This window comes from Papio anubis, chromosome 1 (genome assembly GCF_008728515.1).
Source record: "Papio anubis isolate 15944 chromosome 1, Panubis1.0, whole genome shotgun sequence".
Lineage (NCBI taxonomy): Eukaryota > Metazoa > Chordata > Mammalia > Primates > Cercopithecidae > Papio > Papio anubis.
Genome location: NC_044976.1, coordinates 157,726,576 through 157,754,304, shown reverse-complemented (window position 1 = coordinate 157,754,304; position 27,729 = coordinate 157,726,576). Strand labels below are relative to the sequence as shown.

Below are 27,729 nucleotides of genomic sequence, written 5' to 3'. Positions count from 1 at the left end.
CCGGCCTATTTATTTATCTATTTTTTCTTGAGACAGGATCTCACTCTGTCATCCAGGCTGGAGTGCAATGGTACAATCATGGCTCATGGCAACCTTGACTTCCTGGGCTCCAGCGATCCTAGCATCTCAGCCTCCTGAGTAGCTGGGACCACAAGCATGTGCCATCATGCCTGGCTAATTTTTATATTTTTGGTAGAGATGGGGTTTGGCATGTTGCCCAAGCTGGTCTTGAACTCTTGAGCTCAAGCGATCCACCCACCTCGGCCTCCCAAAGTGCTGGGATTACAGGCATGAGCCACTGCACCTGGCCAGAAGTTTAGTTTTGGATGTTGAAAGTTCAAGATCAAGGTGCCAGGGTTGGTTTATTGTGAGGCTTCTATCCTGGGCTTGTAGACAGCCAGCTTCTTGCTGTGTCCTCACATGTTTGTTTATCTGGGTGCACACACACAGAAGTGTCTCCTTCTCTTCTCATAAGGACACCAGTCCTATTTGATTAGGATGTGCCCTTCTGACTTCTTGCAACCTTCGTAGCCTCTATAAAGATCCTTTCTCCAAATACGGTCACATGGGGAGTTAGAGCTTCAGCATATGGACTTTTGGAGCCACAGTTCAGCCTGTAACAGGATTAATAGCTGATTAGACACTACAGAAAAAAATGATTACAGAATTTGAAGGCATGGGAACTATACAAATAAACATGCAGAAGGAAATAGATCACGGAAAAAGGTATACAAAACATTGGTGAGATGTGTGAAAACTTCAAGTGACCTAATATGCACGTAATTGCAGTCCCAGAAAAAGTGAGGGGTAGGCAGAAAAAATATTTGAAAGACTAATAGATAAAAATTTTCTAAATAGGCCCGGAATGGTGGCTCATGCCTATAATCCCAACACTTTGGAAGTCTGAGGCAGGCAGATCACTTGAGGCCAGGAGTTCAAGACTAGCCTGGCCAACATGGCAAAACCCTGTCTCTACGAAAAATACAAAAAATTAGCCAGGCATGGTGGCATGCACCTGTAGTCCCAGCTACTTGGGAGGCTGAGACAGGGGAATTGCTTGAACCTGGGAGGTGGAGGCTGCAGTAAGCTGTGATCACACCACTGTACTCCAGCCTGGGCGACAGAATGAGACTCTGTCTCAAAAAAAGAGAAAAATTCTAAATTGATGAAAAGTATAAATCCATGGATCTAAGAAGGTCAATGAACCCCCAGCCCAAGTAATAGCAACAAAAGTAGTATGCCAGTATGCCAGTATGCCATATTCAAATTGCTTAGAACTACTTATGAGAAGAAAAATTTAAATTTTAAAATCAGCCAAAGGAAAAAAGAGAACTTACATACAGAATATAAAAAATAGCAAAAGATTTTTGCTGCAAGTAATGCAAGCCTAGAAGAGAGTGAAGCAATATAGTTAAAGTACTAGAAGACAATTGTCAACCTAGAATTATATTCCCGGAGAAAAATTTTCAAAAACATAGGACACAAGTTTTTCAGCATACAAAACCTGGAAGAATTAACCAACACACTTGAACAAAAAGAATGTTGAAAGAGGGTGGGAGGTGGGCAGCACAGAGTGTGAGGTTCTTTTGTTTGGCTAAGGGAAGGGCCCTTGGCCAGGACCTACAGTAGGCCACTTCAGGGAGGGGCTCCACTGTGGCCACCTGGCTTGCTGCTTTCCTGGGCGCCACTCCCTCTGCCAACACACCACGATGTGCCAGTAGTGTGGCACCAATTCCTCTTGGACTCTTGGGCACTGCTCTGAGTAGTGTCACCCTTTACACCAGAAAGCTAGCGGGCACTATGAGGAAAAAACAAAACAAGAGGAAAGTGGAGGAGGTTCTAGAAGTGGAGGAAGAGGAATTTGTGGTGGAAAAAGTTCTCAACTCTGGAGTGGTAAAGGGAAAAGTAGAGTAGCTCCTAAAGTGGAAGGGGCTCTCAATGAGGACTACACATGGGAACCAGAAGAGAACTTGGATTGCCCTGACCTCATTGCTGAGTTTCTGCAGTCACAGAAAATAACACATGAGACAGATAAATCAGAGGGAGGCAAGCCCAAAGCTGATGATTTTGAAGATAAGGTGTTGTGAGAATTAAAGGGACAGGAGCGACCAATGGGTGACTCAGGAGGATTTATTTAGGTGCACCAGCCCAGCGGATTAACATCCAAAGAGTGAACCCCAAACAAAGACAGGGCTTGACTTTTATACATGCATCCGAAGGGGGTTGGTCAGCTAGTGGTGTGAAACCTGCAGGGCGGGCAAGCAAGCTTACAGAAGCAGAACAAAGGCAGTTTATCAAACAGTGACAGATGTTGAAACTCAGGCATGTCTTGTGACCTTTGCCATACTGCGCAGATGGGAAAACAGGTACTTACAAAATCCTTACCAACTTGCAGAGATAGTTACAAAAATAGTTAGGAGAGCAGAACAAAGAATAATGGTATGGGGAGAGAATTTTAAAAAGGGGAAACTGATAAGAAGAACTTGTTTTTCTCATCCCTGCTCCTGGAGCCCATTCCTTCTGGGCTCTGGCTCTGCTGATAGCACTATGAGAGCCCTGACAGAGACTTGCTTATTACTGGGCCTTGGAGTGAGTCAGCCCATACAGAAAACTTGTTTTTTTTTTGTTTTTGGTTTTTGGTTTTTTTTTTTTTTTTTTTTTTTTTTTTTTACATCTCCTGCTTTAAAGGGAGAGGAGAGCAAACCGAAGAAGAAGAAAGAAGGGTCAGAAAAGCCATGAGACTTTGCTGGAAGTTTGATGCCAGAGCAGATTATTGGAGCTACAGACTTCAGTGGAGAGCTCATGTTCCCAGTGGAATGAAGAAACTCTGATGAGGCTGACCTGTTTCCTGGCAAGGAAGCCAATGTCAAGAGCCCACAGGTTGTCATATCTTTCTATGAGGAAAGGCATTCCTACCCCAAGAAAGAGGATGACAAAAAAGATGACAATAATTGACTCTCCTGAGTACCAGCCCCTGTCACATCTGAATGTGGGTTTCCAGTGGGAAGGGAAGGAGTTCTACTTGTCTTGACAGCATAGAGGTGGCTTGAGAAAATGTCCTTTGAAGAGCCAGTATAGTTTCTGTGCCCTACAGCAGCCCAAGTGCTTTACAGCCATTCCAAGCTGTAGAGTTTGCAGGCCCATCCCAGTGGAGGGGAAAGGTGATAAGTGTTTCAAGGCAGTCTATTCTTCATTTTGCTGAGAAAAGCAAAGGGCCTTCTGTGAAGGACAACACTTGTAGAGTTGGGTGTGTAGGAGAGCAAATAAAAATACTGTAGATCTTCAAAGAGCATCTCCACAGCCCACAGCCTACTTCCCAATAGTGTTAACTGCATTGTTACAGCATAGCATGTGTGCAGTTTTTGGCTATTACTGATGTATTATTTGGGGGAGGGAGGGATGGGGAGAAGAGGAAGGGAGATGGGTAGCATCATTTTGATAAAAATTTGGTGCTTGATAGGGGAAATGGTGAAGCAATGGAAAGAACAGACAACTAATGATTTGCTTCTATGTCCAGAATATTTTACCTTTGAAAGAAATGTCATTGGCATCATAAATAAGGACTATGATTAAAAGCTGTGAATCCCTAGGCCCAGGGTGGGTCACCAGGCAGGGGGCTGGAGTGTGAGGGCCCCGCCACCTGCAGGACCTCATGCCACTCAGAGGGCTGAGCCTGACCCCACAAGGGTGTCTGTCCCCTGACAGGGCCAGTGCAGTTTGGTGTGTTCCTCCACCTCACCAGAAGACCCTAAAGAACTATTTTTCATTATTTATTTTCCAATCATTTGACGAATTGTCTCCATTTAAATAAAGTTTTTTAAATGGAAAAAAAAAAAGGCTGTGAATGTCTGAAACCTATATAAGCCAAGATGTTCCCTGCCTAAACCTGATGCTGTTCACCGCAAAGGATACGCTAGTTGGTAAACTACCAAAATTGCCATTTTGGAGATGGAAATTGACTGAGGAGGGAAGGTCTTTTATTGGAGAGTATACAATATGAGCAGATCATTCTGTCTCAGAGGGGCTAATTCCCGAAATTAGACAGAAGACCCTTTTCTTTCCAATAATGAAGTTATAAATATCACCTTGTTGAAGCCACTGGCTGAGGTGTTGGGGAAGGGGAAGAGGGTGGTAGAGGAGATAAGACAGTAGGGAAAGCAAGGGTCCATACTCTTAGTGGGGAGAACTCTTGGAGCAGATCCCTTTTTTGACCTTTGAACTCTGAAACCATTGCTGGCAGGGTTCAGTCACTGACAGCACAAGTTCCACTGAATTGATTCGAGTTGAGTGATTTCAAAAGCGTTGGTCCTAGGAGAAGATTAAACTTTCATACTGGGCAGTGGTTCACTTTAAAACACACACAAAAAAACAAACAAAACCTTTTTTTTATTATTTTTACTTTTTAGATGGAGTCTTGCTCTGTCACCAGGCTGGAGTGCTGTGGCATGATCTCGGCTCACTGCAACCTCTGCCTCCTGGGTTCAAGCAATTCTCCTGCCTCAGCCTCCTGAGTAGCTGGGACTACAGGCACCCACCACCATGCCCAGCTAATTTTTGTATTTTTAGTAGAGATGAGATTTCACCATTGTTGGCCAGGATGGTCTCGATCTCTTGACCTCGTGACCCACCTGCTTCAGCCTCCGAAAGTGCTGGGATTACAGGCGTGAGCCACCTGCCCAGCCAACAATACCATTTTTTAAAAAATCCTAAGAAGTAACTGATATCCAAAATGCTCTGTCCTGAGTTATGAGATCCATCAGTTCTTGATATTGCCTAGACTTGCATCTAGAACTACATTGTAAAACCTTTTTAGGCATGTGTTAGATTTCTGTGAAAACTTTTTTTAAATGTAAACTTCATACCACACTGTCAGTTTTTGTCTTAATAAAACTATAAGTTTATAAAAAGAAAAAAAAAAAAGAATGTGAAAGAGCCTGGGCATGGTGGCTCACACCTGTAATCTCAGAGCTTTGGGAGGCTGAGGTGGGTGGATCACTTGGGCCCAGAAATTCAAGACCAGCCTGGGCAACATGGTGAAACCTCGTCTCTACATAAAATACAAAAATTATCCAGGCAAGGCATGGTGTTGCACACGTGTAGTCCCAGCTACTTTGCAGGCTGAGGTAGGAGGATCATCCGAGCCCAGGAAGGTCAAGGCTGAAGAGAGCTATGATCATGCCACTGCACTCCAGCCTGGATGACAGAGTGAGACCCTGTCTCAAAAAAAAAAAAAAAAAAGAATTTGAAGAAAGTCACCAGGTAGAAGGAACATATTATGAAATGAAAATCTGAATCTGGCCAGGCGCAGTGGCTCATGCCTGTAATCCCAGCACTTTGGGAGGCCAAGGTGGGCAGATCACGAGGTCTGAAGTTCAAAACCAAGCTGGCCAACAGGGTAAAACCCCACCTCTACTAAAAACACAAAAATTAGCTGGGCATGGTGGTGCACACCTGTAATCCCAGCTACTCGGGAGGCTGAGGCAGGGGAATTGCTTGAATCCAGGAGGTGGAGGTTGCAGTGAGCCGAGATCACACCACTGCACTCCAGCCTGGGTGAGAGTGCAAGATTCTGTCAAAAAAAAAAAAATCTGAATCTACCCCCAAAACATGAAGAGCACTGGAAATGGTAAATATGTGGGCAAATATAAAAGAACTTTAAAAATTATTTTTACAATTTTTAAAAAAGGTAGGGTGGGGCACGGTGGCTCACACCTGTAATCCCAGCACTTTGGGATGCCGAGGTGGGTGAATCACGCAACAGGACTTCGAGACCAGCCAGCCTGGCCAACCTGGTGAAACCCCGTCTCTACTAAAAATACAAAAATTAGCTGGGTGTGGTGGCACGTGCCTGCAATCATAGCTACTAGAGAGGCTGAGGCAGGAGAATCACTTGAACCCAGGAGGCGGAAGTTGCAATGAGCCAAGATGGTGCAACTGTACTCCAGCCTGGGTGACAGTGCAAGACTCCATCTCAAAAAAAAAAAAAAAAAAAAAAGGTAACAGAGTATGAAAATGAAAATAACAAATTGAAATATGGAGCTTATAACATGTATAGACATTACATGACAGCAATAGGGCAAAAGCCAAGAGAGGAGAAAAAAAAAGTACACTGCCATGTGTTCTAATACTATTTGTGAAATAGTATAATTTTACTTCAAAGTAGACAATGATAAGTAGAAGGTGTATATTAAAGACCATAAAGCAGCCACTAAAAACAAAACAAAAAAACAAGGAGAAAACTGAAAGTAGTATAGCTTATAAGGCAATGAAAAAGATAAAATGGAAGTATAAAAAACACTCAATCTAAAAGAAGTCAAAAAGAAGAGAGCGAGAACAAAGAATAGATAGAACAAATGGAAAGAAAATAGAGCGAGTAGCTTTATGTTTTACAACATTAATAAACAATTTCAAATTAAATCTTCTAAAAAACAAAATTAAGTCAGCTGGATGTGGTGGCTCACGCCTATAATCCCAGCACTTTGGGAGGCCGAGGCAGGTGGATCACCTGAGGTTGGGAGTTCAAGGCCAGCCTGACCAACATGGAGAAACCCCATCTCTACTAAAAATACAAAATGAGTGAGGCATGGTGGTACATGCCTGTAATCCCAGCTACTCAGGACTAAGGCAGGAGAATCGCTTGAAGCCAGGAGGCGGAGGTTGCAGTGAGTCGAGATCACACTATTGCAATCCAGCCTGGGCAACGAGAGCAAAACTCCATCTTGAAAAACAAATAAAATAAAATAAAATAAAATAAAATAAATAAGTAAGTCAAATTAAATCCTCTAAACATGCAATTAAAAAGCAGAGATGCCCGATGCACTCGTGCCGCCCCTGCCGTGCTCCTAGGCAGCCGTTGCTCGGCCGGTTTTGGTAGGCCCGGGCCGCCGCCAGGCCTCCGCCCGAGCCCGCACCCGCCATGGACGACTACGCAGATCTTTCAAATACCGAGCTGACCGCCTTGCTGCGCCGGTACAACATCCCGCACGGGCCTGTAGTAGGATCAACTCGTAGGCTTTACGAGCAGAAGATCTTCGAGTATGAGACCCAGAGGCGGCGGCTCTCGCCCCCCGGCTCGTCCGCTGCCTCCTCTTATCGCTTCTCTGACTTGAATTCGACGTCAGGGGATTCAGATATGTATGATCTTCCCAAGAAAGAGGACGCCTTACTCTACCAGAGCAAGGGTAAGGCAGGGGTTGGGTGGGCACGCTGGCACCTTCACCCGACTGCGTCAGGGACCCCGCTCACAGGGAGGACCTGAGACCTCAGTCCCAACCACTCCAGCAGCCTTAGGAGGGAGAAACTGTCACAGGTCCCGAAATGGGATTCAGATTAGGGCCATCGGGCCAGGCGGGGCACACCGATGCCCCCTCTGCTACCGCTGCCCCCCTTCCCAAGGCTACAATGACGACTACTATGAAGAGAGCTACTTCACTACCAGGACTTATGGGGAGCCCGAGTCTGCGGGCCCGTCCAGGGGCTTCCGCCAGTCTGTGACTTCACTCCCAGATGCTGATACTTTCCACCACCAGGTGCGTGATGACGACCTTTTGTCGTCTTCTGAAGAGGAGTGCAAGGATAGGGAACGCCCCATGTACGGCCGGGACAGTGCCTACCAGAGCATCGCGCACTACCGCCCTGTTTCAGCCTCCAGGAGCTCCCTGGACCTGTCCTATTATCCTACTTCCTCCTCCACCTCTTCTATGTCCTCCTCATCATCTTCCTCTTCATGGCTCACCCGCCGTGCCATCCGGCCTGAAAACCATGCTCCTGGGGCTGGGCTGGGCCAGGATCACCAGGTCCCGCTCTGGGGCCAGCTGCTGCTTTTCCTGGTCTTTGTGATCGTCCTCTTTTTCATTTACTACTTCATGCAGGCTGAGGAAGGCAACCCTTTCCAGAGGGAGCCATGAGGGTCTGGGCTTCAGAGCCAGGTCTTCTGGGGAAGTCCTGCCTGACTGCCTTAGCAGTGGGGGTGGGGGTGGGTGTGGGGGCAGGGGCAGGGGCTTTTATGTGTTGTGCTTGGGGGGCGCTGGGCCTAGCCCAGAGTAGTGCTTGCTCCCCCTGCCTTGTCCCACCAGGGAGGCAGCAGATTCAGGCCCTCCATGGGGGCCTGAGTGTGCTTTCTTCGGCAGCCTCCTGGCCCTGCTTGCCTGTAATTCTTAGGGTCCAGGAGGGCAAGGCCTCGCTCAGTCAGAGGAGAACATGGTTCTTGTTGTCATGCATGCCTCCTTTTTGTCATCTTGTTGGGGGGGATTAACCAAAGGCCACCCTTTGTTTTCGTGGACACACAATAAAAACCCCATTTATTTTTAAAAAAAAAAAAAAAAAAAAAAAAAAGCAGAGATTATCAAATTGGATAAAAAAGGATGATCCAATTACATACTATCTACTTTCAAGAAACTCTATTTATTTATTCATTTATTTTAATAACTTCAACAGGGAAGAAGGAAACTCATTTTAAAATAAAGACACAATCAACGCTATGTGTGAAAACTTGAAAAAAAAATAAAACAAAGGCACACATAGAATAAAAGTAAAAGAATATAAAATAATACAACATAGTAACAAAAAACAAATGAAAGCTGGAGATCTTTCCAACTTTCAGAATGGTAGAATAAGGACTTCCAAAAATTTGCTACACTATAAAAGCAATAAGATCTCCACAACCCATCAGAATTAAATTTTTTAATTTTTTAGACTCTAGAAATTAAACACAAGTTTGCAGCAATGTGAGCAGTGTTTAGTCAAGAAAAATGGCTGAATCTTGGTAAGAACAATGAGATTTGGTTTTTAAGAATTCTAACTCCTCTTCATCCTCTTCAAAGTAGTATTACAATCCAATAGCTATGCTATTACAATAGCTATGAAAAGCAGCAGACTAGCAACTACTGGAGGGGGAAGAATGGACTTGGAACTCCAGGAAAGCCTCAATCCCAGAGGACTGTCATTATTTGACTTGTCTGGCAGCTCGATGAAAAGTTCTATTCTCAGAGCTTGTCTTTATTGGTCTGAATATTGGTTACAGCTCAGTCTCTGTGAATAGTCCTATCCATGTGACATTTGTTGAAAACAATCATCGGCAGTTGTTTAATATCAAAACTGCCAGAGGTGTTGCTAACAGTTGGGGATAACAAGATGCTGATGAAAAACTTAAAGGAAAAAAACTGAAGAATAAGATGTTCACTGGGAGATTTGGAAAGCTCTGATGCAATCCTAGGAATCTATTAGGCCATGCACATGATGTGTGCATGCCCAGAAGAGACCTGAGAAGACCCCAATGTCTTCTTGCCTCTGGCTGATATTAAGGCTTTTCCTAAGCAAGAAATGAAGGCTAAAGAGAGATGTAAACTGCCTGAGAGAGAATTGAAACTATACCCCAATACCAAGTGAATCAACAAAATTTGGAAGACTTATTCATTCAAGATAGTTGAGGAAATCTGTGTTCCATCATTAACTGGCCATTAAGCTAATTGAACAGAGACTTTACATTACAAAGAATACAGACTTTACAGAATTAGTCCAGGAAAGTCACTAAACAAAACAATAGCAACAACTAGCAACAATGACAAACCCTGCTCCAGAGATCTATTATACAACATGGTGACTGGGGTTAGTAACAATGCACTGTATTCTTGAAAATTGCTGAGAATATACTTTCAGTGTTCTTACCACAAAAAACAATCAGTATGTGAGGTAATGCATATGTGAATGAGCTCAATTTAGTCATTCCACAGTGTGTACATATTTCAAAACATTTTATACACTATATATAATTTTTTGTCAACTTTTAAAAAAATTAATTAATTAAAAAAGGAACAAACAGAAATTCTGAAGTTGAAAAGTAAAATAACTGAAATGAAAAATCACTGGATAAACTTAACAGCAGATTTCAGCAGAATATGAAAGAATCCAAGAACTCAGTCAGGCACAGTGGCACACACCTCTAGTCCCAACTACCTGGTAGGCTTTAGCAGGAACATCACTTGAGCCAAGAGTTTTAGTCCAGCCTGGGCCCTTTGGCAAGACTCTATTGCTCTAAAACAAACAAACAAAAATAAGCCAAACAAAGAATCTAAGAACTTGAAGACAGAATAACTGAGGAGATTACTTATTCTGAGGAACTGAAGGAAAAAAAACCAAGGTCCTCAGAGATGTATGGAAAACCATAAAGTGTGTCAACATACACATAATGGAAGTGTCAGAAGGAAAAGACAGAAAAAATGGTCAGAGAGAATATTCAAACAAATAATGGCCAAAAACCTTTCAAATTAGAAAGAAACAAAGCAACAACAAACAAAAGTCATCACATCCAAGAAAATAAACTCCCAGTAGGATAAACTAAAAGGGATCCACACCTTGACTTGTCATACAAAAACTGTTAAAAGAGACTAAGCATGTTGTCTCACACCTATAATCTCAGCATGTTGGGCGACCAAGGCAAAAGGATCACTTGAGGCCAGTAGTTTGGAACCAGCCTGGTCAACATAGCAAGACCCTCAACTCTACAAAAAATATAAATATAAATAAATTAGCTGAGTATGGTGGCATGTGCCAGTAGTCCTAGCTACTTGGAAGGCTTAGGCATGAGGATCAATTCCAGACTACAGTGAGCTATGATAGAGACACTGCACTCCGGCCTGAGCAACAGAGCAAACCCCTATCTCTATTTAAACAAACAAACAAACAAACCAAAATTATCAAAAGACAAAGAGAGTCTTGAAAGCAGCAAGAGAAAAGCAACTCATTACTACAAGTGTTCTTTTTTTTTGTTTTGCTTTGTTTTTATTTTTATTTTTTGAGATGTAGTCTCGCTCTCACCCAGGCTGGAGTGCAGTGGCGTGATCTTGGCTCACTGCAAGCTCCGCCTCCTGGGTTCACGCCATTCTCCCGCCTCAGCCTCCTGAGTAGCTGGGACCACAGGTGCCCGCCACCGCTCCCAGCTAATTTTTTGTATTTTTAGTAGAGACGGGGTTTCACCGTGGTCTCGATCTCCTGACCTTGTGATCTGCCCACCTCGGCCTCCCAAAGTGCTGGGATTACAGGCGTGAGCCACCGCGCCCGGCTTACAAGTGTTCTTAAGTAAAATTAACAACTGATTTCTCATCAGAAACCTTGGAAGCCAAGCCCAGGCATGGTGGCTCATACCTGTAGTCCCAGCACTTTGGGAGGCGGAGGTGGGTGGATCACCTGGGGTCGGGAGTTCAAGACCACCCTGACCAACATGGAGAAACCCTGACTCTACTAAAAATACAAAATTAGTCAGGTGTAGTGGCGCATGCCTGTAATCCCAGCTACTTGGGAGGTTGAGGCAGGAGAATCACTTGAACCCGGGAGGCAGAGGTTGCAGTGAGCCAAGATTGCGCCATTGTACTCTAGCCAGGGCAATAAGAGTGAAACTCCATCTCAAAAAAAAGTAAAAAGAAAAAAGAAACCCTGGAAGCCAGAAAGTCCTGGGATAACATATTCACTGCTAAAAGAAAGACTATCAATCAAGAGTTCTATATTCAGCAAAACTATCCTGCAAAAATAAAGGAGAAATTAAGACATTTTCAGTTAAACAAAAACTGAGAGATTTCATCACCAAATATCTGCCCTACAAGAAATACTAAAGTTCCCTTTAGGCAAAATGGCAGACATATTCTACCTCATTGGTAATTACACTGAATGTAAACTGACTAAATATTTCAATGAAGGCCAGGCACAGTGGTTCACACCTGTAATCCCAGAACTTTGGGAGGCTGAGGCGGGTGGATCACCTGAGGTCAGGGATTTGAAACCAGCCTGGCCAACATGGTGAAACCATGTCTCTACTAAAAATACAAAACTAGCCGGGTGTGGTGGAACATGCCTGTAATCCCAGCTACTTGGGAATCTGAGGCAGGAGAATCACTTGAACCTGGGAGGTTGCAGTGAGCTGAAATTGCACCATTGCACTCCAGCCTGGGCAACAAGAACAACACTCTATCTTTAAAAAAAAAAAAAAAATTCACTGAAGAGGAAGATATTGCTGGAAGGGATAAAGGAAGATGTGATCCAACTATACATGGTCCACAAAAGATATACTTTAGTTCTCCTTTTTTTGCTGTTATTTCTTTTAAATGAGACATACTTTAGATTAAAAAACACATAGAGTTTAAAGGTAAAAGGAGGGAAAGATTTAAAGGTAAAAGGAAGGAAAGAGATATACCATGCAATAGTAACTAAAAGATAGTTGGAGTGGCTATGCTAATATCAGACAAAATAGATTTCAAGACGAAAAATTGTTACTGAAGACAAAGAAGGACATTTTAGAGTGATAAGGGTCAATCAGAAATACATAACAATTATAAACATATATACACTTAACAACTGAGCCTCGAAATACATAAAGCAAAAATTGACATAATTGAATCAAGATATAGACAATTCAACAATAATAGTTGGAGACTTCAATACCCCATTTTCAATAATAGAACAACAAAGCAGAAGATCAATAAGCAAACAGGAGAACAGCACTATAAACCAAGTAGACTCAACAGACATCTATGGAACACGTCACTGAACAAAAGCAGCATACATGTTGTGTCAATAGCACATGAGACATACGTCAGGATAGAATATGTATTAGGCCTAAAACCAGCCTCAATATGTTTAAAAGGACTGAAATTATGCAAAGCATATTCTCCAATCACAATGGAATGAAATTAGAAATCAATAACAGAAGGAAATTTGGGACTCCCACAAATATGTGAAAATTAAACAACACACTACTGAATAACCAAAGGGTGAGGAACAAGACAAGAATGTCTGCTTTCACTATTGCTGTTAATATTTAACATCAGGCCAGGTGTGGTGGCTCACACCTGTAATCCCAGCACTTTGGGAGGCCGAGGTGTGTGGATCACCTGATATCAGGAGTTTGAGATCAGCCTGGCCAACATGGCCAAACCGTGTCTCTGCTAAAAATACAAAAATTAGCTGGGTGTGGTGGCAGGTGCCTGTAATCCCAGCTACTCAGGAGGTTGAGGCAGCAGAATTGCTTGAACCTGGGAAGCAGATGCTGCAGCGAGCCGAGATTGCACCATTGCACTCCAGCTTGTGTGACAAGAGCAAAACTCCATCTCAAAAAATATAAATAAATAAAAATAAAAATACAAAAATTAGCTGGGCATGGTGGCATATGCCTGTAATCCCAGCTACTTGAGAGACTGAGGCAGGAGAATTGCTTGAACCCAGGAGGCAGGGGTTGCAGTAAGCCAACATCGTACCACTGCACTCCATCCCGCCTGGGCAACAGAGTGAGTCTCTATCTCAAAAAATAATAATAATAATAATAATAACAATAACAACATCGTATTTTGAGATCCAGCTAAGGCAAATAGGCAAGAAAAGGAAATAAACATATCTTTATTGAAAAGTAAAATAAAAATATTTTTATTCAGAGATGATAAGATCTTGTATATACAAAATACTAAGAAGTACCCACCCACTCCCCCCCCACACACACAACAATTCAAACTCATAAACAAGTTTAGTAAGAGTGTATTGACACAAGGTCAATATATAAAAATCAGTTGTATTTCTAGACCCTATCAATGAACAATCCAAAAACATAACTAAGTAAACAGTTCCATTTACAATAGCATCAAAAAGAATAAAATACTTAAGAATAAATTTGGTTGGGAGCAGTGGCTCTTGCCTGTAATCCCAATCCTTTAGGAAGCTGAAGTGGGAGGATCACATGAGGCCAAGAGGTTGAGACTGGTCTGAGCAACATAGTGAGACCCTTTCTCTTCAAAAAATTTAAAAATTAACCAGGCACAGTGGCATGTGCCTATAGCCCTAGCTACTCAGGAGGCTGAGGAGAGAGGATCACTTGAGCCCATAGGAGTGAGCTCTGATGATGCCACTGCACTCCAGCTTGAGCAACAGAGCCAGACCCTGCCTGAAAAAAACAAAAAACAAATAAACTTAACAAAAGACAGGGGTAATACTTGTACACTGAAAACTGCAAAATGTCAATATAAAAAATTAAAGATGTTAAAGATAAATGTAAAGATATCCTATGTCAATAGATTGACAGATTTAATATTGTTAAAAGGCACAAAAATTAGAATAAAATAAATGGCAATATTTTAATATTAATATTTTAAAATAGCATTAGAATGCCAACAAATTGCCGGGCGCGGTGGCTCAAGCCTGTAATCCCAGCACTTTGGGAGGCTGAGACGGGCGGATCACAAGGTCAGGAGATCGAGACCATCCTGGCTAACACGGTGAAACCCCGTCTCTACTAAAAAATACAAAAAACTAGCCGGGCGAGGTGGTGGGCGCCTGTGGTCCCAGCTACTCCGGAGGCTGAGGCAGGAGAATGGCGTAAACCCGGGAGGCGGAGCTTGCAGTGAGCTGAGATCCGGCCACTGCACTCCAGCCTGGGCGACAGAGCCAGACTCAGTCTCAAAAAAAAAAAAAAAAAAAGCCAACAAATTGATCTACTGATTTAATGTAATTTTTATCAAAATTCTGGCTGCCTTTTGTGCAGAAATTGACAAAGTGATCCTGAAATGTGTATGAAAATGCAAGGGACCCAGAATAGCTAAAACAATCTTGAAAAAGAAGAACAAAGTTGGAGAACTCACACTTCAGTTTAAAACTTGCTACATGGCCGGGCATGGTGGCTCACGCCTATAATCCCAACACTTTGGGAGGCCAAGGCAAGTGGATCACCTGAGGTCAGGAGTTCGCAACCAGACTGGCCAACATTGTGAAACCTCAGCTTTACTGAAAACACAAAAAATTAGCTGGGCGTGGTATTGGGCACCTGTAATCCTAGCTACTCAGGAGGTTGAGGCAGAAGAATCACTTGAACCCAGGAGGTGGAGGTTGCAGTGAGCCAAGATCATGTCGTTGCACTCCAGCCTGGGCAACAAGAGCAAAATCCTGTCTCAAAAAATAAAAAAATTAAAAAACTTTATGAAGCTAATTAAGATAATGTGTTCTGTGGTGGAAGGGCAAAAGAGAAATACATATTTCTCAATGAAAGAAATTATATACATAACATATAAAAAATATAAACTATATAAAATATGGAATATATACAATTATTGTTATATATTAATATATTATATAATATATAATAGTACATATATAAAAATACAATAATGTATAATAGTATATGTTATATATTAATAATGTATAACAGTATATATTATACATATAATATAGTTAAAAGAAAAACTTCAGCCAATTTAAATTTAAAAGAGTTTAATTTAGCAACGAACAGTTCATGAATCTGGCAGCCCTCAGAATCACAGCAGATTCAGAGAAACCTAGGGATGCCTCGTCCGGGGAAATTACTTACAGAAACCGGAAGTGAGGTACAGAAACAGCTGGGTCAAGATGGATGAGAACCTCATGCACATCAGCTATGAGGCTGGAATCCTGGAGAACTCCAAGAACCAAGCGCCTCGAGTCTCTACACAAAGACCCAGGACCCTGCCAAAGCCCCCAACACCCCTGACATTCTCGAGATCGAGTTCAAAAAAGGGGTCCCCGTGAAGGTGACCAACATCAAGGATGGCACCACCCACTAGACCTCCTTGGAGCTCTTCATGTACCTGAATGAAGTTGCAGGCATACACGGCATGGGCCGTATTGCCATCGTGGAGAACTGCTTCATTGGAATGAAGTCCCGAGGTATCTACGAGACTCCAGCAGGCACCATTCCTTTCCACGCTCATTTAGACATCGAGGCCTTCACCATGGACCAGGAAGTGCGCGAAATCAAACAAGGCCTGGGCTTAAAATTTGCTGAGCTGAGGTACACTGGTTTCTGGCACAGCCCTGGGTGTGAACTTGTCCGCCACTGCATCGCCAAGTCCCAGAAGTGAGTGGAAGGGAAAGTGCAGGTGTCCGTCCTCAAGGGCCAGGTGTACACCCTCGGCTGGGAGTCCCCACTGTCTCTCTACAATGAGGAGCTGGTGAGCATGAACGTGCAGGGTGATTATGAGCCAATTGATGCCACCGGGTTCATCACCATCAATTCCCTCAGGCTGAAGGAATATCATCGTCTCCAGAGCAAGGTCACTGCCAAATAGACCCCTGTACAATGAGGAGCAGGGATCTCCTCAATTTGCAGATCCCCCAAGTACAGGCACTAATTGTTGTGATAATTTGTAATTTTGACTTGTTCTCCTTGGCTGGCAGTGTGGTGGGGCTGCCAGGTGCCAGCTTTGTTCCCTGGTCCCCTGAAGCCTGCAAATGTCATCATTGAAGGGAAGGGTGGGGGGCAGCTGTGGTGGGGAGCTATAAAATGACAATTAAAAGATTAAAAAAATAACAAAAAACAAAACTTAAGGCCTTAGTGCCACTCTCAGTTACCATCATTTTGAGTTTCCAGTCTCAGCATGTCATTCATAGGTTATATTGTCCTCATGGTTGCACATTTCTTTCAGCTCTCGTCATTCTAGTTGAAGACAGACCATTTGACATTCTGCATGTAAACATTTAAAAATCTTTGAGAGAACACAGTGCACCAAGGAAACTATTATTTTGACTATTGGAGGATAATACCAAGAGTTTGAAGTATGCTCCTTCCCCAAGGTCCCCATAAACCAAACCTCCTAAAATCAAATAGATCAAAGAATGAGCTAGATGAAGAGTCTACTCGCTTAACTAAGTGGTCTTTTCATGAATCCTCTAAAACTGAATTTTTATAATCTACATTTAATGTATCTCTCCATAGGCCACAAGTGCCAGCAGCTGCACAGCTACTGTTCTGTTTAGCCAGTTCTCTAATTTAACATAACTTTCACATGAGAATTTAAAGTCTGTTGTGTAACTATAGCCTTTACAATAGAATCTGCTATAGAGCCTATCATGAGGGATACATTTCTAACCACTGCCTCTTTTATTCCAAACCATGGAAAAAGGGCCTAACAATTGATGCACTTCTAGAAGAGTGAAGGCCTCCTGGCAATTTATCTTTAACCCATGATGTGGGATAAGAGGAGTGAATCAATGTTCTGTTTCTGACTGACCATGAGGCAAGGAATGTACCATTAAAGTTTCTCACCAGTATTGGGCCTTCATCTTTTATCTTTCAAAGTATAAGGTTATCCACATATACGGCTGACTGCAAAATCCTTCACAAATGAAAGTATACACCATAAGTGCAAGTGCAAGCAACAGACCCCTTTTTCATTTCTGTTGTTAGTAGAGGCATAAACAAGGAAAAATATTCAAAGATAAGAGTCTCATGACAGTAGAAGTCTTGATCTATGATCTTAGGAAGAGCTGTTCACATCAAAGATGCCATTTTCTTCTGGGGAGACACCTCCTTGGTTAGCTTTACCTTAAGGATTCCAATGAGTGTACAGTTCCAAGAGTGTGGAGGGATCCTTCTCAGTTGTGATATTATGAACCCAAGGTTCAGGACCCCCAAATTCCATTGCAATGTGGATGGCAAGGGCAGTCTTTCTCTAATGCTCTCAGAAGATCCAATCTTCGGGTTCTACATTGTGAAGTGGCTGACTGTCTCAGTGAACCATAAAAAGCTTTTTTACCTGGTGAAAATACACTGTAGCATAATAATCTACTGTTATAACATCAGCCCTCTTGCATGGGAGAGCTTTCATACAACTAGAAGACATGCATTAAAAATGATAATTGAATGAAATCCCGTTATAAAATGTATAAATGGCCCATCCAGTAACCAAATATACCTGAACCTTGATTGTTCTCCCAGGAATTTGGGTTTGACAAACCAAACATTAGTTATAAATGATTTTAGCAATTTATAAATTACCACACCAATATATTTAATTTGGATTATTTTGTCTTTTCCATGATGAGTCATGGAATGCAGAATACCAGTTATTTCTCCAAATTACATGTGAAGCACTAACTGATGGGTTATCATAGGTAATTTGACTTAGACCATGGATTTTGTTCAAATTGTACATCTAAACAATTTCATTATCAGCTGATTTAACATTAAAATTTGGCAAGGTATTTTCTAGTTATTCAGTCAATTTTTGTTCTACTTGGGTTAGCAGTTTTATAAACCAGTCAGTCTTTTCATTAAAGTTCCAGGAATTCTTACCCAGTTCAAATTATATAATTCTAAAATTACTAGAAACCTGTATTCAAGAGTGCTTTTTCGGGTCCTTTCCATCCCTTCATGAATCTCCTAAAACACACCATATTCTAGAATTTTGCATGCTTATGAAGTTTTCAGAAACTACATCAGCATTAAGCAATGAACTGTGAAAATAACTTTAAGTAGTTATAGGTAAAGGCACAAAGGACAATGAAATTTGGTTATTTCTGTGGTTTACAATTACTTAACATCATAACCATAATTATGATTGATAGCATATACTCAGACATATTAGAATTTTATAAATCCCATTCAATTTTGGAACATATATTAATGTCATTCACTAAAATATAACCTGAAGAAGATTAAACATTATTTTTATTTTGATAGTGCTTCCTATGTAACTTAAAATGTCAAATAGTCCTGTTTACCTCTCTTTTGGATGTTTCAGGGGCCTTCTGTTGCATCCCAAAGTTAGAGGTCAGAAAAGGCAATTTTGATGTTGAAATTTAATTTTGGGAAACCTATCAATTATGCTAAAGGTTTAAAACACCTTATGCTTAACCAGTTTGACTATGAGGTGAGATTCTTATAAATCTTTTGTAGCCCTTTACAATTTTTGTGAAAGACGAGATCAATGCTTTAAGAAAAGCCTGTTGTGCTTTTATTTTTATGTCGATTTACAGAAAAACTGAATGATACCCCTTTAAATTTAGTCAACATTTGCACACACAGAATTTTTTTTACAAGATTAATTTTTACAAACTTTCCACAACTTACTCAAACCTTTAGCTTTATCTTATCTAGTTAAAAAATCCTTTAACCCCTAAACTAGACAAAAATTTACATTCCAGGACCAGACGGGGTGGCTCACTCCTGTAATCCTAGCACTTTGGGAGTCTGAGGCAGATGGATTGCCTGAACTCAGGACTTTGAGATCAGCCTGGCCAACATGGCAAAACACTGTCTTTACCAAAAATACAAAAATTAGCTGAGTGTGGTGGCATGTGCCTATAGTCCCAGCTACTCAGGAGGCCGAGGCAGGAGAATTGCTTGAACCCAGGAGACAGACGTTGCAGGAGCTGAGATCATGCTACTGCACTCCAGCCTGGATGACAGAGCAAGACTCTGTCAAAACAAACAAACAAACAAACAAACACCATTTACATTACCATGCCTTCTCATAATCTTTTACCAAAAACACATTTCACTCTCTTCACACACCTTACATATAAATCTATTTTTTTAAGTAGTTTCAATTACATGCTATAATGGTAACTCTTAGCAAGTTTTACTTTTGGTGTATAAATTTCCTTTCACAACTTACACAGACCATCTACAACATGCTTGGACTTTCTGACTTGTCTTAATAATCTTTTTTTTTTTTTTTTTTTTTTTTTTAAAGACAGCATCTTGTTCTGTTGCCCAGGCTGGAGTGCAATGGATCTTGGCTCACTGCAAGCTCCACCTTCCAGGTTCACACCATTCTCCCACCTCAGCCTCCCAAGTAGCTGGGACTACAGGCACCCACCACCATGCCCAGCTAATTTTGTATATGTATTTTTAGTAGAGATGAGGTTTCACCATGTTAGCCAGGATGGTCTCAATCTCCTGACCTCGTGATCCGCCCACCTCAGGCTACCAAAGTGCTGGAATTACAGACGTGAGCCACCATACCTGGCCAACATCCTTTTTTTTAAACAACATGTTATTTTACTTTAGAACAAGAATTTACCATACAATATTCTTTTTTTTTTTTTTTTTGAGGTGGAGTTTCACTCTTGTTGCCCAAGCTGGAGTGCAATGGCATGATTTCAGCTCACTGCAACCTCTGCCTCCCGGGTTCAAGTGATTCTCCTGCCTCAGCCTCCTGAGTAGCTGGAATTACAGGTGCGTGCCACCAAGTTTGGCCAAGTTTTTGTATTTTTAGTAGAAACGGGGTTTCACCATGTTAGCTAGGCTGGTCTCGAACTCCTGACCTCAGGTGATCCACCTGCCTCAGTCTCCCAAAGTGCTGGGATTACAGGTGCGAGCCACTGCACCCAGCCACAAGATTTTTTCTTTTTCTTTTCTTTTCTTTCTTTCTTTCTTTTTTTTTTTTTTTTTTTGAGACAGAGTCTCACTCTGTTGCCAGGCTGGAGTGCAGTGGCGTGGTCTTGGCTCACTGCAACCTTCATCTCCTGGGTTCAAGCAATTCTCCTGCCTCAGCCTCCCAAGTAGCTGGGATTACAGGCATGTGCCACAATGCCTGGCTAATTTTTATATTTTTAGTAGAGATGGGGTTTCACCATGTTGGCCAGGCTGGTCTTGAACTCCTGACCTCGTGATCTGCCCACCTCGGCCTCCCAAAGTGCTGGGATTACAGGCGTGAGCCACCATGCCCAGCCACAAGATTCTTTCCTATATAAAATATGTTTCCTTTATAACTTTCTTTGCATAGCTAGGGGGCATAGCTAATACCACATGCCCTAGGCCTTATCTAGAATCTAATGTCTCCAAGCTAGGCAAATTGAACAATTTTGAAAAGTCAAAGCAGTTTATGACCTTACAACATTTAGCAAGCCTAATATCTAACCTCCCTAATTTAGACCAAATGTCTTTATTTTTGCCAATAATCTTTAAAACTTTTTATTTCCCTAAGATTACTAAAGTGACATGAACTAAGAGGCATTACCGTTTCTATTTTTCTTTCAAAATATTTGACTTAAGTGCTTATTTTTCTTAAAGCCAATTAATTAGAGCTTTTATATAAACATACACACACAACACATACATAACCAGACAGACAGACAGACAGAAGAAGATCGAGTAGTTGCAGTAGTTGTAAGATTTTTCATTTACCAGTTTCTAAGTTTCTTTCTTTCTTTCTTTCTTTTTTTTTTTTTTTTTTTTGGATGAATTCTTGCTCTGTCGCCCAGGTTGGAGTACAGTGGCACAATCTCAGCTCACTGCAACCTCTGCCTGCTGGGTTCAAGTGATTCTCCTGCCTCAGCCTCCTGAGTAGCTGGGATTACAGGTGCATGCACAACACCCAGCTAATTTTTGTATATTTAGTAGAGATGAGATTTCACCATGTTGGTCAGGCTGATCTCGAACTCCTGACCTCAGGTGATCCATCCACCTTGGCCTCCCAAAATGCTGGGATTACAGGCATGATCCACCACACCCAGCACCAGTTTCTCGGTTTCTTAATTGGATTACTGGCTTTACAATGGAGTACTTGGAAGAACAGGGCCAGGAAAGCATACAGTTTCTAGGGTCTAATATAAAAAGCAGGCACAGCTAGAAAGCAAAACTTGAATATCCACTTTTAATTAAGCTGACTTTAAAAGTCCTTTTAAATTTCTTTTTACCTGACTTTAGCCAGACCAAATGGCTGATATTTCTGGCTTTTAAACTTTACCGAAAGTAACCTCACAGGTGCTATGAGAAAGGAAAATTCAAGACAGTTTGTGGAGGGGAAGAGAATAAGAAAAGGGCAAATATTACCCAAATACCAACCAGAAAGTACTCACTTCCTAAGCTGGGAATTGAACCTGGGCATTTTAAAATGGCAGAGACCCAAAGAAAGTCCTGCCACGTAGTTACCAGGTCAAGCACCAAGGACATACAAGACCAGATGGAGACTTCATCCAGTTTTTTTTTCAAGGACCTGCAGCAAAGTTTATTACTGACCAGTTTTGCTGAGCCCTCCTGAACAACAGGCTTATGGGGTCCTAAGCCCGCATTCTATCCTAAGGTACCCCTCATTATGACAACAATACAGAAAGACACAAAAAGCACAATACAGCTTAAGATGAGCCTCATGAATCATTTTTTCCATTAATCAAAACTTTACAGAGGAGATAAACAATGATTTTTACCATTCATTCAGCCAGTCTGCACAGAGAGAGAGAGGAAGAGAGGGGCCAGAAGTCTGACTAGTAAGAAATTCTTACCCTTTGGCCTGCATGCCACGCTTCCGGGTTCCCTTTCCCTGAGTGGTCCTAGTGACCAAGATCTCCACACTATAGCCCTGGGGGCCAAGCCACATCATAAAGGAAAATCATATTTTTCTGTTTCATGGAACCACGGGCAACAGCCTCTGAATTTTGCAAGATGCCACTCAACTGGCTGCATGGGGCACCAAATATCAAACTGGCAAGGTTCAAACTTGACCCTGATTGGGCCCTGTCATCTTTAACCCATTTTTAATCAAGAGGAACTTCACTGAGGGGAGGGTCTCTAACCCAATCCCATCCGTTACTCAGGTAAATGTGGCTCATTATTTATCCAAAGTCAGCCAGTTGGTGCTGCAGCAGTCTATTTCCTTTGGATCGGGATAGTAACTAAGCTAAAAGTTTATAAGATTTAATATTTGAGTCTTCATTTTAAAACGCACTTCAATGCATTGTTGTTCATTCAGAACATTCCACTGTAAGTCATCTTTAGTAAGATTTTGCCATTTCTGTAAGACTTTGCTGCTTTCTGTGTCTGATGTATAAGCCAGAAGGAACTCAGTTTTCCAGAAATTAAGGATCTCATTTTTACCTAAAATATTGGCTTTACTCTCCAGTTCCCTTGTTTAACTTAGCCAATGATTTTTTTCCTACTGCAAGAAAAATGAAACAAAGAGATAGAACACAAAAATCCCCACAAATTTTTAAAAACCAAATTTTACACCCCCTGCAATGTTACCATTTATTACCAGTTTCTTTCTGACCCAGTCAGATGTAAAAGGCCTCTAATGGATCCAAGCCAGTTAATTATCAGATCAAATCCGTTCCTGGACCCAGTCCAGTTTCTGTTGTGACTTCCAAACCCAGTTTGGATCAGAAATTTGCCCAAAGAAACTCAGAGAGCTCAAAACACAAATCTGTGGAACTCCAAGATCGAGATAACTTACCTATGATCCCTAGCTGCTCCAAGAGATCAATGTATACAAGTGGGTCCTGCAGGTACCTTGCTTGTTGACTGAGGACTCCTGGGGGTGGTGAGAAGCTCCACTTCAGACCCCACTTCTGACATCATCTGTTAAAAGAAAAGCTTCTGCTGAATTAAATTTAAAGGAGTTTAATTGAGCAATGAATTATTTGCAAATTGGGCAGCCCCCAGAATCACAGCAGATTCAGAGACTCCTGGGTTGCCTTGTGGTCAGAATAAATTTATAGACAAAAAAGGAAAGTGATGTACAGAAATTGAGAGAGAGGTACAGAAGCAACTGGATTGGTTACAGGTCGGCTTTTGCCTTATTTGAACACAGTTTGAACAGTCAGCAGTCTACGAGTGGTTGAAGTATAGCTACTGGGATTTGCCAGTGCTCAGCTATTGTTACAGGTGCATACTTCTAAATTAGGGTTTCAATCTTGTCTACCTATTAAGTTAGGTTACAGTTCATCCACAAGTACTCAAATATAGAAGTTTGGAGTTCTTCTCAGGCCACATATAGTTCCCTTTAACAATATATACTATTATATAATATATAATATTATGTATAACAAATATATATAAATAAATATATTTTTATATATAAATAAAAATATATATATAAATAAAATATATATGGGTTTATTTTGTTCTCTCTATATAGAGAAAGAAAACAAAACAATACAAAAGATAGTCTGGTATGGGCATGAGGACAGAAATATAAATCAATGAAATAGAATTGAGAGTCCCAAAATAAATCCATATATCAATCACCAATTGGTTTTTAATAAGAGTTCCAAAACCATTCAATAGGAATGAAAGAATATTTTCTTCAATAAATGGTATGGGAAAAGTTGAATAGCCACATGCAAAAAATGAATTTGGACCCCAACCTCACACAATATACAAAAATTAAGTCAAAAAGGGGTCATAGACTTAAATTTAAGAACTAAAACTATAAAACTCTTAGAAGAAAACATATGTATAAATATTCTTGACTCTGGATTAGACAATAGGTTTTTGGAGATGACACCAAACGTACAAGAGACAAAGAAAGAATAGATAAATTGAAATTCATCATACTAGAAACTTTTCAACGGGGTGCGGTGTCTCACACCTGTAATCCCAACACTTTGGGAGGCTGAGGCAGGCAGATTACCTGATGTCAGGAGTTCAAGATCGGCCTGGTTAACATGGTGAAACCCTGTCTCTTCTAAAAATACAAAAATTAGCCAGGCATGGTGACATGTGCGTGTAATCCCAGCTACTTGGGAGAGTGAGGCAGGAGAGTCATTTGAGCCCAGGAGGTGGAGCTTGTAGTGAGCTGAGATCATGCCACTGCACTCCAGGCTGGGCAACAGAGTGAGCCTCTAACTCAAAAAAAAAAAAAAAAAGAGAGAGAAAGAAAGAAAGAAAGAAAGAAAAAGCAACTTTCATGGTTTGACGAATATCATCAAGAAAGTGAAAAAGCCCAGGGCTCATGCCTGTAATCCCAGCACTTTGGGAGGCTGTGGCCGGAGGACTACTTGATCCCAGGAGTTCAAGACTAGCCTGGGTAACACAGGGAGACCCTCATCTCTACAAAAAAAAAAAAAAAAAAAAAATAGCTAGGCATAGTGGCATGCATCTATGTTCCCAGCTACTTAGGAGGCTGAGGTGGGAGGATTGCTTGAGACCAGGAAGTTGAAGCTGCCATGAGCTGTGATAACACCACTGCACTTCAGCCTGAGTGACAGAGTGAGACCTATCTCAAGAAAGAAAGAGCGATGAATTATTAGAGAAAAGAAAGAGAAAAAAAAAATGACTCCTGGAACGTGAGAAAATATTTTCAAGTCATATATCAGATAGAGGAGTTATATCCAGAATATTTGAAGAATGCTTGTAACTCTGTAATAAAAAGAAAAATAAGCTGGGTGTGGTGGCTTCGACCTGTAATCCCAGCACTTTGGGAGGCCAAGACAGGCAGATCACTTGAGCTCATGGGTTGAAGACCAGTCTGAACAACATGGTAACTTCCCATCTCTATGAAAAATACGAAACTTGGCCGGGCATGGCAGTGTGTGCCTGTGGTCTCAGCTACTTGGATAGCTAAGGTGGGAGGATAGCTTGAGGTGGGAGGTAGAGATTGCAGTCACCAAGATGGCACCACTGCACTCCAGACTGGGCAACAGAGCCAGACATTATCTAAAAAAAAGAAAAAGAAAAAAAGACAAATAAGCCAATTTAAAAATAGTCAAAGGATTTGAACAGACATTTTTTCAAAGAAGATACACAAATGGTTGATGGGCTCATGACAAGGTGCCCAATGTCACTATATGTCAATACAGAAATATAAAGCAAAACCAGAAAGAAATACAATATCACTACACACCTACTAGAATAGCTATAATGAAAAAGAAGAATAATAACAAGTATTGGTGAGGCTGTGGGTAATTGGAGCTCTTTTAAATTGTTATTAGGAATGCAAAATGGCGTAGTTATTCTGGAAAACTGCCGGACAACCCCTCAAAAAGTTAACCTAGAGTTACCATATGACACAGCAATTCCACTCCTAGGTATATACTCAAGGTATGTACCAAGAGAATTGAAAACATGTGTCACACAAACAATTACACATGAATGTTCATAGCATCATTATTTATAATCAGCAAAAACTGCAAATAATCCAAATGTCTATCAACAGATAAATGTCATATTCATACAATAGAACATTATTTGGCCATAAAAACAAAAGAAGTTCTGATACATACAATGACATAGATGAACCTTGAATACATTATGCTAGCTAACTGAAAGAAGCTAGACACAAAACATCACATATTATATGACCCTATGTATATGAAATGTCCAGAAGGGTCAATTCATAAAGAGAAAAGGTAGATTAGTGGTAGCCAGACTGTTAGTTAGGGAAAATGGGGAGTAGTGACTGATGTGGCTTCTTTTTAAGTTGATTAAAATGTTCTGGATGACAGTGCAGTGGCCCATGTCTGTAATCCCAGTATCTCGGGAAACCAAGGGAGGAAGATCACTTGAGGCCAGGAGTTTGAAACCAGTCTGGTCAACACAGCAAGATCCTGTCTCCACAAATATATATATATATCTCTATATATCAGATAGAGGAGTTATATCCAGAATATTTGAAAAACACTTGTAACTCTGTAATAAAAAGAAAAGTAAGCTGTAATAAAAATAAGCTGTAATAAAAAAGAAAAATATAATATAGATATAGATTGATATATATGTTCATATATATGCTTATATTTATGTTCTGGAATTATCACAAATTTATGTGATGGATGTGGTGATAGATGTGAACTCTGTGAATATACTAAAAGTCACTAAATTGTACACTTCAAAGAGAGGTATGTGCGAATTTTATTTCAGTAACACTGTTACAAAAAAGGAAAAGTAAACTGGAGTATCTATGTTAATATCCAACAAAATGTATTTCAGATAAAACAATATGACAAGGGATAAAGAGGATCCTTTCATGATAAAGATGTCAATTTATCAAAAGGGCATAATAATCTTAAATGTTTATGTACCTGATAACAGAGCATACATTAAGAAAATACTGAGGTAACTAAAATTAGACAAATCCACAATTATAGTTGAAGATTGCAATGCCTGTCTCTCAATGATGGATGTAACAAATAAACAGAAAATGGGGAAGGATATAAAAGATGTGGCATAAGCTATCAACCAATTTTACTTAATTGACATTTCTAGAACACTTTGTAGAACCACAAAATTGTTTAGTAAAAAATTTGGCCTTTCCCAAAGAGAGGTCTGGCCTTTGCCCTCAGCTTCTGGCAGATAATCTGTGTCAGACTGTATAGAAATGTCTTTGTTTAAAGCAGGGGCTGGCCACATCATATGGGGTGGGGCTGGCCACAGCTAATAGTCTGAGAGTAGGGGCTTTGGGTTACCTGGTAGAAGCCAACCTGGAGACTGAATTCAACCATATGGGCAATCAATCATGCCTTTATGATGAGGCTCCAATAAAAACTCTGGACACTGAAGCTCAGGTAAGCTTTCCTGGATGGTAATACTTCTTGTATATTGTCACAAACCAATGATGAGTCCTGATTCCACAGAGAAAGGAAAACAGGAACTGCATGTTGGATACTTCTCCTAGACTCTGTTTAACGTACTTGTATCGTGGCTGATTTTAATTGTACCTTTTCCCAATAATCACAGCTATAGCCATGAGTATATTTTCAGTGGGTTATATGAGTTCTAGCAAGTTATCAAAACTTAGAGTGGGCCGGGCGCGGTGGCTCATGCCTGTAATCCCAGCACTTTGGGAGGCTGAGGTGGGCAGATCACAAGGTCAGGAGATTGAAACCATGGTGAAACCCTGTCTCTAGTAAAAATACAAAAAATTAGCTGGGCATGGTGGCGGGCGCCTGTAGTCCCAGCTACTCAGGAGGCTGAGGCGGGAGAATGGCGTGAACCCGGCAGGCAGGAGAATGGCATGAACCTGGGAGGCGGAGCTTGCAGTGAGCCGAGATCGCGCCACTGCACTCCAGCCTGGGCGACAGAGTGTGACTCTGTCTCAAAAAAAAAAAAAAAAAAAAAACTTAGAGTGGTTTTGGGAACATCCTGAGTTTTTAGTTGGTGTCAGAGGTGAGGACAGTCTTGAAGACTATGACCTCTAACTTTATAGTTGACCCAAACCCTTGCAAGAATATTCTTTTTTATTTATTTACTTGGTAAAGGCAGGATCTCACTATGGTGCTGATGCT

General features: G+C 41.2%; 1 protein-coding gene and 2 pseudogenes across 1 annotated transcript; all 3 read left to right on the top strand.

Annotated features, from left to right (window-relative positions):
- The first annotated feature begins 1,074 nt into the window (after positions 1–1,074).
- LOC101024028 lies at positions 1,075–3,530 on the top strand (annotated as a pseudogene).
- Positions 3,531–6,809: 3,279 nt separating this feature from the next.
- On the top strand, positions 6,810–8,307 carry LOC101023680 (emerin). Its single transcript, XM_031656780.1, has 2 exons — positions 6,810–7,181; positions 7,396–8,307. Exons 1-2 carry the CDS (start codon positions 6,917–6,919, stop codon positions 7,905–7,907), a joined length of 777 nt encoding a protein of 258 aa, XP_031512640.1. The 5' UTR covers positions 6,810–6,916; the 3' UTR covers positions 7,908–8,307.
- Positions 8,308–15,243: 6,936 nt separating this feature from the next.
- LOC101020750 lies at positions 15,244–16,302 on the top strand (annotated as a pseudogene).
- Positions 16,303–27,729: the final 11,427 nt, after the last annotated feature.

Coding starts and splice junctions, on each gene's coding strand:
- LOC101023680 (XM_031656780.1), top strand. CDS start 6,917: ATGGACGACTACGCAGATCTTTCAAATACCGAGCTGACCGCCTTGCTG. Junction 7,182..7,395: donor CTTACTCTACCAGAGCAAGG/GTAAGGCAGGGG, acceptor CCCCTTCCCAAG/GCTACAATGACGACTACTAT.